At 43.9% G+C, this 11,146-nt stretch overlaps 1 protein-coding gene across 4 annotated transcripts in view; it reads right to left on the bottom strand.

Annotated features, from left to right (window-relative positions):
• GPR155 (G protein-coupled receptor 155) overlaps positions 1 to 11,146 on the bottom strand; it is a 53,706-nt gene that overhangs the window by 2,530 nt on the left and 40,030 nt on the right. For all 4 annotated transcript variants that reach the window (XM_090045442.1, XM_090045443.1, XM_090045444.1 and 1 more), the window contains exons 14-16: positions 9,519 to 9,614; positions 3,937 to 4,001; positions 2,626 to 2,763 (exon numbers count right to left, since the gene is read on the bottom strand). In XM_090045442.1, the coding sequence (XP_089901568.1) occupies positions 2,626 to 2,763; positions 3,937 to 4,001; positions 9,519 to 9,614 (299 nt within the window). The remainder of the gene's footprint in view (positions 1 to 2,625; positions 2,764 to 3,936; positions 4,002 to 9,518; positions 9,615 to 11,146) is intronic.

Below are 11,146 nucleotides of genomic sequence, written 5' to 3'. Positions count from 1 at the left end.
ATATAACATTTAGGATAAGACTGGGTTCATTTCCACCACGCTAATGAGGCAATGCTACTGACTTCTAGCCAGTACTTTTAAAAGTATTATTCAGAAATTTACCTTTAGCAATGAATGTTTCTGGTTATCTAAAATCTGTTCTATGGAACCCAAGTGCAGGGTTTCTGAAGTTTGAGCAAACAAAGATGATTAACAGCTATATGAGACGGCAACAGTCAAGGAACATTTTTATATTTTAATTAGAAACAAATAGTGAAAACAAGGTAAGGTTGTTAGCACCTAGTAATGGAGCAACAAAAGAAGAAATATATTACAAACATAGTATCACAGAAAAAGTATCTTTAAATCAAAGAGAAATGAGTGAAAAATTAAATGAGTGGATATTCAGAGGTGCAATAAAAGGATGCACATTATTTTCTCACAAATGACAAAAAGATTGGAAACATTGTGTAATATCCAAATATAAAATTAAAAAAAAAATTGATTCCAAAAATAGAAATTAAAACCCAAAAATGTATATTACATTTCTCTCTGTTCCGTAGTAGTCTGTTCCATCATTTAAACTGTCTATCCAGCTGCACTTTTGTCTGGAGAGAAAATGTTCTTAAACTGAACTACTGTCAAATCCAATTAGTTGGCAGATGACAGACAAAAACTAAAGCACAACAATTTTCAATAATGAGAAGGATAAACATTTTATCTTAACAGGTAGGTATAAAGCATACTTCATCTACTTTATAAAACTATTTTCTGGTGAGCCATATTTTGCCTCTGTGTAGATGAAATAGGCTCCATAGACTGCTTTCCTTCACCTTCCTTACAAGTTGCTTATACATCACAGGAAAATCAGAAGCATCTTAATTAGAACCACTCTTTATTTGTGACAACACAATGGATATTATACAGAACTATCTATCTATTATACAGATTTTTTTTCTTGCTGCTTTTCCTCCAATTCCATCCTAACTCTCTCCCGCCCCAGCACTGGAAATCATAATCCTCAATTTGGGGCATCATAATGTATTTCTGAAAGCTCTGAGAGATGTCAAAGACTAAGCAACACGAATGTGCGAACTTGTAACTGGCAAAGAAAAACTCCTCACCAGGGTGAGATTCCTTTTAAGGGTGCTGCACAATATTAGCATTATTAGGTGTGTAAACACCTACATGAGTCACAAGGTAAATTCAGGGATTTCACAGAGGAAATCATAGTGTCAAAAATGTCTGACCTGCTGTGCTCCGAGTTCTTGCAAGAGAACAACTGCTCCAGTGCAGAGGCTCTCAACAGAGCTGTGGTGGCACTGGTGCCACCTCAGCCATTTTGAACTGCCCTGTGTGACTCCTGCAAAGGCAGATCGTGACATGGCTACAGCTGGCGCATGCACTCTACCTGCAGCCCTTCCTGGTCTGAGATCCTACACTCCTGGAAACAGAGGGGTGTCAGGCAGGTGGGACTGTCCTCTACCCCTCTGTTCCTCAGAGGAGCATGTGGGATTGGGCCAGGAAGGGACTATAACAAGAGCACATGCTCCAGCTGCAGACCCTTGTGCTGCCTAGCCAGAGGAGCCAGGTTGGGATGCAGCAGCCCTGTGCAGCACCCAGCCACAGGAGCCAAGTTGGACTGGAGCAGCCCTGTGCACCATGTGGCTGCAGAAGCCAGGTGTGGGGACATCCAGGGCAGGTAAGACCACCCTCCTTTTCTCCCAAGGGGCACAGGGGAGTGTTGCCTAAGACATGAAAGTCATTAGTTACATCCTGCCTGCTTTAGGTTCATCAAAAAACCCTGATACAGGATGGAGTGTTGCAGAAGAACCCTGGTTGAGGACCACTGAGGTAGGTGGAAGCAATACAATAGTGGTCCTGAACCAGGGGTGCTACCAAATTCAAACCAGTTGCATTTTCCAAGGGGTGTTTGGAGTATAACAAGGTTGAAAACCACTGCCTTAACACCTGAAAAAGTACACACTCAGGAGCATAGGCTTTTTGGGATTAGGCTAAAAAATTTTTCCCCTGCAAATACTCTGAGGTGTGGTCTGTGCTGCAAAGTTCTGCAAGCACAGGCACACTGGCTAGAAATGAGGAAATATGACATCCCCTGACCAGTGTAGTTAAATGAATAAAAACCTTGATATCAGTTCAGTTAGCTTAGCTTGTATTTTTTGGAAGGCAGTTTAACTGGACTGGCAGAAAAATCCCTTTTGCCACCATATGCTGCATCCCCACTCTTCCAGAACATCTATAGCCTTAGAAGTTCCCAACTGAAGAAGACATATCTAGTAATAAAACAACCTTTTAGAAAACAAAACCAAAAGCAGGACAGAACTAGAAAAGATCTATATTTAACACACACAATATTGCTTCTAAACTCAACATTCTTTGAAGTCTGGCAGAACAAGGCTCTTCGGTGTAGTATTTGTTGGGTCCAATTTTCAGGTCATTCCACCTGAACGTAACAATATGGCTACTTATGTAAAATTCAGGTATGAAAACACTTGCCTAAAATTACATTCTCAGTCTTCAAACTGATGTCTCCTTTCAGGGACATGCTGCATTATTACTGCTATACGATGGTCTCTGAACATTCTAATGCAGTTTACATGAACTTCTCCACAGCACTAGACTCACCTCCTGTCTTTGACAATGCTCCTGACACAGTGATCTCTATGATAGCGAACAAATTGTTGGCATGTCATTCTGATTTCCTCAGGAACAGAGGAATCTGTATGTTCTGCTGCTGTTCTACCACCCCAGAGGAATTCAAATCTAAAAAGTAATTAAGAAAAAACAAACATCAAAAAAATAACTGGCACTTTAGAAAGAAAACATTAAAAAATGTAGAACTCAGACAGACTTTCTCTAAGTTATTTCTGTCATCAGTACTGTGCATAAAATTGTTATCTCTCTGTGGCCCCCCTCTACACGTTACATTTATGCTGTGACTAACACATCAAGCATGGCATTAATGGCAAGGAGACTACATGTGCACCCAATTTAAGTCATTATAACATGGAAAAACAACCCTAAAATGTTCTACATATAACAACGAATATTTTTATGGCCAATTTATGGTGCCTTAAACTGAATGTGTAGCAGGTCAGGGCTGGGGTTGACAATCAGGTGGTTGTCGGTTCCAGCCAGGGATTGCACTGGTGTCTTGAGACTGCAATTCACCAGTAGCCAGTGGCAGTGACATTAGAGCAGGACCAGAAAACTGTAGCTCACTATGGGTGCACATGTTAAAAAAAATGCATTTTACCAGCAGCATCAGCATGTTATATCAACCTGGCTCTGAAGCATCTGTGGAGATAGGGCACTTCAGCAGGGCTTTCTGGCATTTTTAGCTAAAGCTGAGTCAATCAGCTTTTAGATAAAACCGTCAAAAAGCCCCCCTAAAGCACAAGGCAGACGAGATTCTTTGGGTAAATCTGGTATCTTTTATTAGTCCAACTAAAATAGTTGGAAAAATTCTTCTTTGCAAGCTTTTGGGTACAAACACCCTTCTTTAGACAGAGGGACAGTCTGAAGTTGTTTTGTGTTCTTCCTGGATGAGACAGAAGCCAGTAGTATCTCATGCTGAATGCAGGTCAGCGAAAATGCAAATGTGTGGCAGTGAGGGTCAGAGGAGGTGAGAGAGACACTAAAGCACTCAATCTTTCCAGAAACTGCAAAGCCAGGTTGAAGTAATTCACCACTTCTTCTGCGCAGGCATAGGGCTCAGCACAGGAACACTAAGTTTAAAGTAAAGCACTGGTTTATTTACTTATTTTTAAATGTCTGCAAGCAGCCTTTGTGCACTGAATTAGCCTAATACAAAAAGGGAGGAGAAGTGTGGAGCAAAAGCTGAAATGTAGGTTGACATTTTAGAAAACCAGTAACATTTTATAACTGTCTTTTGCATTTACTCTGCTTAGATAAATGTTTAAAGATTCAATTTACCTTCTTTTGAATGGCAGAATGATTAGATGTTTATCTAAACCAAAGATACCAAATGAAATGAAGCCCTGAAAAAAAACCACACACACACGCAAATGTCAGCATGATAAACCTAGAACCAAAAGTCTAAAAGAGACAGACCGGTACATATAACAAGCTGTCCAAGAGCCTCTCAAAGAGTTGGTAAATTTACTGATTAAGATAACTATTTCGCATGATGCTACAAACATAGCAAAATCCTTCCAGAGTCTGCATTCAGGGACCAGTTAAAATAATGGGAAAAATACGCAGATAGCAACTTACTTGCAAACAGAAGGCATTATATAAATAACTTGCAGAGCAGAAAATATCATGCTATAGAAGCCAAGGATGAGTGATTTGTTTTAAAAAAAAAAAATTACCAGCTGTTTCTAGCAAAATTGACATGCATCTCATTTGATCAGACCTCCATCCAAAGGTCATGTAAACTGCCAGCATTAACTAACCAGCAGATAACTAAGAGATCTATCTGTGTATATACATGCAGATATGACCCTCTTATCAGGCTTCTCCACATCAGTCCAACACAAGTAACATCAGAATCTCTTCTCAGATAGTGAAGCGACTAACTTATGACATTAAAATGATCAATGCAGGCTGGAAAGGATTTTTTTTTAAATGTAACTTCTTCAGTTTATATGTTAGTAAAATAATATTGAAGACATTTAATATAATGGTATTTTGATTATACATTTTAAACAGCTTATCAAAGCAGGGCAACAATATGAAATCTGACACATTTAAACCAGCGTCTGCAAGCAAATTATGGTTCCGATCTGCAATCTACTAGCTCCTTCCGGGAAGCGCCATCTGCCATCATCTGTTATCAGTGTCAAATGTTAACCGACATCATGGAGAGCTGAGGACATTTTGCAGCTCCTAGGAAGCACTAGCACTAGGTGGGATTACCTTCCATTTTGGCTGCAAGAGCATTTCATATAATTCCAGCAATGTTTTCACCACAGCATCTGGTGAGCACAGGAGGAAAATACTCCTAAATCAGTTCTTGCCATTTTAGCCAAATGACAGCTACTAGAAAAAGTAAGAGGGAGACCTCAAAGCCACAAAAACCTGAGGGCTTGTCAACTCAAGACAGTTGTGCTGCCATAACTTTGGGCTGTCTTTTCAGCCAATGTAGTTATATAGATTCAAGAGGCTCAGTGGATACTTATCTGAGGGCATGGACAGGTACAGCTAGAGCACTTCAAAAAGGGGGACATTTCAAAAGCTGTTACATTCTACTTGTTGCATATGGACAAGCTGGGACACTACAAATACAGCAAAACTGCTCCAACTCTAATCCTGGATGAAGGAGTGTTAAAGCTGAAGTGACTGGCTACATTACTATGTTCCTGGCTTGGACACACATTACAATTAGAAGGCAACAGCTGCCACCCTTTTGAAACATTATCATTATGTAATGGCTCCAACCATATCTGCATCCAGACCCTGAGCATAAAAACAAACCTCTCCAAATGAAGCAGATCAAGCCAGGGCAGAACTCATCCTGCCATAGCTACTCCACTGCACTGGGCAAAACAAACGTCACCCATTGTCCTGCACTGGGCAGTGGCCCAATATGGGACAACAAGCAATGTGTTCCCCTTGCCCATAAATACCCCACGTTCCTTGTTGTTCCACGCCTTCTTGCCAGGACCTACATCGCCCTGTGCTCTGTGCCAGGGCATGAGCTGGTGTGTGACCTGGGGAATCCCCAACACCCTAAGCCTCCATGCCAGGACCCATGTCTCTGCATGAAGTAGGTATGACTGTGCAAAATTTCAGCAGTCGTTTCATTTCAGAGGTGTTTTGGCCTATTTCAGCACCCGAAAAACCAAATCCGAATTGAAATGGAAAGCTCTGAAACAGCTCCGAAACTAGTCAGAAGGCTCCAAAATGTTTTGGAAATGTTTTGGAGAATTTTGGAGCTGGGCTTGCAGGGAAACAAAAATTAAGAAGAGGGAGGGTAAGGTCAATATCAAAGTAGTCATCTAGCTCCCGGTTCCATTCCCCAGCTCTCCGATCACTTCCCCCAGCTCTTCCCAAGGGGGTCTGCCTGCAGGGTTTCAGCAGCCTGCCGCTGCAGGCTGGAACCAGTAACAGATGCTTGGCACAGCCTGTGCCGAGTGCTGGGAAGACTGTGGTGTGGCTGAAACCTGACACACGGATCCAGGGGCCAGACTGAAACCTGACACTCAGATCCAGAGGCCCGCACCCTCCAGGAAGAGCTGGGCAAATGATCAGAGAGAGGGGGAAATCGCACCAGGGACTAGGGAATCCCTGCCGTGCAACCTGGCTCTGCAGGCAGCAGAGATCCAGGCTAGGTTTTCCTTGCCACTGCTACCCACTCCACATCGCTGGGGCAGCACAGGGCGGGCAGTGGCAGCAAGGAGTCCCCCAGCATGGATCTCTGCTCCCTGCGGAGCCAAGATGTGTGGCAGGGACCAGCAGGCTTGCTCGCTGCTCTGCGCTGCTTCCCTGCCACGCGACCCGGCGTGACAGGAATCAGAGATTCATGCGGGGGTCTCCTTGCCTGCTCTTCCCCAGGTGAACCACCCATGGCTCCATCCTGCTCCCCACTGAGGCCCTTCAGCCTCTGGCACCAAGCCTCACCCAGCTGGGTAGGGCTGTGTGAAGCTTGCAGCCCATTTGAAACTGATTCAGAGGAGATTTGGCCAAAATGAAACAGGAAAGTGATCCGAAACACCGAAACAAAATCATTGTCCTCTGAAACGTCCAAATCCAAAATCAAAACACAACCGTTTCACCCAGCCCTAGAAGTAGGGGGTAATGTGGGTCCCAACAAGAAGGCACATGGCAATGCAGAACCTGGGGAATTCTTAGTGCCCCATGCCCTGCAGTGACCCATGCTTCACACAGGTCCTATGCCTCCCCACATCTCCTTGCTGAACCATGCCTCTGTGTGAAGCACAGGTCAGTGCAAGCCCTGGCATGGAGGTATGGGGTGCCAGGGATTCTGTGGGTCCCATGCCTTCACACAGCAGAGGCTTTCCCCACTTACAGAGACCAGGACAGGTCTTCATAAGTGAAGAACCCCACCTTTCTCCACTTACAGAAAGGTGCCCCAAGGTTCCCCAGGGCATGTCTCTAAGCAGGAAAAGCCAGGCAGGTTTGGCTTTGGTGGTGGATGGGTCACTTTCGATTTGGAGGGATGTGGGCAGTGGGGTTCTGCAGGGCTCGGTCCTCGGGCCTGTGCTGTTCACCATCTTCATCAGCGACTTGGACAAGGGGGTAAAAAGCACCCTGTCCAAATTTGCTGATGACACTAAGATGTGGAGGGATGTGGGCATGCTAGAAGGGAGGAACAGGCTGCAATTGGACCTAGACAGGTTACAGGGGTGGGTGGATGAGAATAGGATGGGATTCAACACCGACAAGTGCAAGGTGATGCATGTGGAGGGGGAACAACCGGCACCATACCAACAGGCTGGGGAACTCCCTTCTCATCAGTACAGAAGCAGAAAAGGATCTTGGAGTCATCATTGATTCCAAGATGAACATGGGCGGGGATGCAGTCAGGAAGGCCAACCGTACCTTCTCATGCATCCACAGATTTTCATAGATTTCATAGACATTAGGGCTGGAAGGGACCTCGGGAGAGCATCGAGTCCAGCCCCCTGCCCAAAGGGCAGGAAGTCAGCTGGGGTCATAGGATCCCAGCAAGATAAGCATCCAATTTACTCTTGAAGGTGTTCAATGTAGGTGCTTGAACCACCTCCGCTGGCAGACTGTTCCAGACCTTGGGGGCTCAGACAGTAAAGAAATTCTTCCTTATGTTCAGCCTGAAACGGTCTTGCAGGAGTTGGTGACCGTTCGACCTCGTCATCCCTTGGGGCGCTCTGGTGAACAGACGTTCCCCCAGATCCTGGTGGTCACCCCTGATAAACTTATAGGTGGCCATCAGATCACCCCGACCCCACGCTTTTCCAGGCTAAAGAGTCCCATGGCTCTCAGCCTGTCATCGTAAGATGTGTTTTCCTGACCTCTGATCATGCGCGTGGCTCTCCTCTGGACTCTCTCAAGCTTCTCCACATCCTTTTTGAATTGTGGAGCCCAAAACTGGACACAGTACTCCAGCTGCGGCCTCACCAAGGCCGAGTACAAGGGGAGAATGACGTCCTGGGATTTGCTCGAGAAGCATCTATGGATGCAAGCCAGCATTTTGGTCGCTTTACTAGCCGCAGCATCGCATTGGAGGCTCATGTTCATCTTGTGGTCAATGATGACCCCCAAGTATCTTTCTTCTGTAGTGCTATCCAACGTAGCACTGCCGAGCCTATAAGGATGCTGCAGGTTTTTCCTCCCAAGGTGGAGAACCTTGCATTTTTCGGTGTTAAACACCATCAGGTTCTCGTCCGCCCATTTGCTGAGCATTTGCTTGATGCATCTCAAGCAGGTCCAAGGAGGTGATCCTCCTCCTCTATGCGGCACTGGTCAGGCTGCAGTTGGAGTAGTGAGTCCAGTTCTGGGCGCTGCACTTCAAGAGGGATGTGGACAACATGGAGAGGGTCCAGAGCAGGGCCACACACATGATCAGGGGGCAGCAGGGCAGACCCTATGAGGAGAGGCTACGGGACCTGAACCTGTTCAGCCTCCACAAGAGAAGGAGTCCCTGTTCCCCCGAGCACTACTAGGAGTGACCAGGAATAACGGTCACAAGCTGGCAGAGGATAGATTTAGGCTAGATATCAGGAGGCGCTACTTCACGGTCAGGGCGGCTAGGATCTGGAACCAACTTCCAAGAGAAGTGGTGCAGGCTCCTACCCTCGGGGTCTTTAAGAGGAGGCTAGATGAACACCTCACTGGGGTCATTTGACCCCAGTACTCTTTCCTGCCATGCCAGGGGGTCGGACTCAATCTCCTCAGGCCCCTTCCGACCCTAGAAACTATGAAACTAGGTGCTCTGGAGACTCAAGGGGCTGAATAATGGGTGGTAATTCCCTGGGTGCGCAGGATTGATGTGGTGCAACAGAGCAGGAACACCTATTTGCTCACCATTTGTGTGGCCATAAAAATTTCTATGGTATTAGAAATGAAATGTTAGGCAATGTCTGTTTCTACCCTGACAGTGGCTTATTTTAGTTTAATTAAATTTGTTCCTCATCACCATGAGCTAAACTGAAATAAGCCACAGTTACGCTGTACTAAGAATATACATTCAGCCTTTTACACTAGGGTAATAAGACCGGTATAAATTCACACCCTGGAGTTTTAATGGTGCATCTTTTCCCTGTAGACAGGACCTTGCATTAGGCACTGGGTGCTCAGCTGCCATTTGTGTCTTTGACAATTCTCCCCCAGTGTGTACATAAACATTATGTAAAACTGAAAACTCTCAGGAAACCAGAAGCCAAAACAATGGAAGTAAAACAAAATAATAGCAGAAAATAGGGAATTTCAGCATGCTGGACACTTCAATCAGTACAGAATTGTTGCCAGCTGCCAAGATGTACAAAAATGGCAGCTTCTTACCTTTAGCAGATACCCAGAAACAAGCAATTTCAAAAGCAGAGACTGATAAGTACCTGTCCAAAATTAAATACTGCGCAAAAGAACTGCAATTCCACATACAGCCTTCCTGGCTCTTGGTTGAACAACCACCAGAAGCAGCTGGACAGATTCTGTTAAAAAAAATTGTAAGTTGAGCATTATAAAATGGATAAACAAAAAAACCCCAAACAATTTTACTGTCTTTAATGCAACAAGTCATTTCCAACAAATGCAAAAACTGAAAAAATAAGTAACCAAATGTATTCTTTCTGTAGCTGTAAAAGGGGCCATATGTTCCAGTAAATTTTAAAGGTAAGTAAGCAGAACACTAATGTGGATGGCTCTGCACCCTTTATGGCCTTAAAAAAAAAAGGAGTTTGTTCTTGTGGATTATGCTTTGTGCATACTTAGTTAATCACTGACTGTTCCAAATCTGAGAAAGCAAATATTCCTGCTGAACTGAGCACCAATGTTTTTGACAGTCTCTTAATTTTATTAAAGTTTTAAGAGATATAACATTGCTGGTATGTGCTTCAGTGCTACACAATCTTGATAAGCAAAAGTAATTTCTTTAATAGTAATAGGGTTTCTTTTTAAAATGGGATTTTTTTTCAAGTTTCTACAACTTTAAAAAAACATTGTGAATTTGAGTACCTGTTAGTAAAACTCAAAATGGGGGTCAAAAGCCAGGCTAAGCCATCCCATATGAAAAAATAACCACAAATGTATTTATATTTGTATACAACAATGGATAATTAATATTTAGAAGATCAATAATTTAATTAATGCTGAAAAATGTTAATAATAACACCATGGATCACCATGATGTTGATGTTTGCTGCCTCTTCATTTCTGTGCTCCATTTACTAGCAAAAATGATGCATTTTTCTTATAGTCAGCCTTACATGTATAACTTGTATTCTAATAATCAAACTGGGTGTACCTTCTCCTGCCTTGCCATCAATAACAAAGAATCTGCAAGGCAGATCTATAAAGCCTGACTCACTTGCACCTACATATTTTATAGCAGAAGATAACCATTCAGCTCTTTAATTGGAAGACAATAAATAATCCTGCACTACTGAAGTGTCCAGTGTATTATTTTATCTGTGTGATCACACACACACACACACACACACACACACACACACACACAGAGTAAAAGCTGTGTTAACTGGCATTTTACTAACTGAAATACTCTATTAACCAGAATTTTCAATATACCCCGATACAAATCCTCACTTTAGCAACCAGAATTTTTGCTCAGTCTATCCGGCATGCACATCAAGTATTTCTACTGTTTACAGTCAGTGATGCTGCCAACAGAGGAGCTGCTGGGAGCCATTCTAGTTGATATCCACATAGACAGAGGGAGAAAATTTGAGGGGGGAGGAAGGGGAAGCTGAGCATGCATGTGTGCGCCCCCCACACCGGGTGTGGAGGAAGAGGCAGGAAGGGATCTGTGCGCGGCAGGGACCGACCGGTATAACTCTCGGATACCTGGAATTTTAAGATAACTGACACCCCCCTTACCCCACTCATGCTAGATAACAAAGCTTTTACTCTGTGTGTGTGTGTGTCTATATCTATATCTATGAAACAATTATATTCATGTAGTTCATTCTATGCACATCCTTGTATTGTGCTCATCCCTACAGCATTT

This window comes from Crocodylus siamensis, chromosome 4 (genome assembly GCF_052110815.1).
Source record: "Crocodylus siamensis isolate JL-2025a chromosome 4, ASM5211081v1, whole genome shotgun sequence".
NCBI lineage: Eukaryota > Metazoa > Chordata > Crocodylia > Crocodylidae > Crocodylus > Crocodylus siamensis.
The sequence above is the reverse complement of the archived record's forward strand: the minus strand, read 5'-3'. Positions and strand labels throughout refer to the sequence as shown.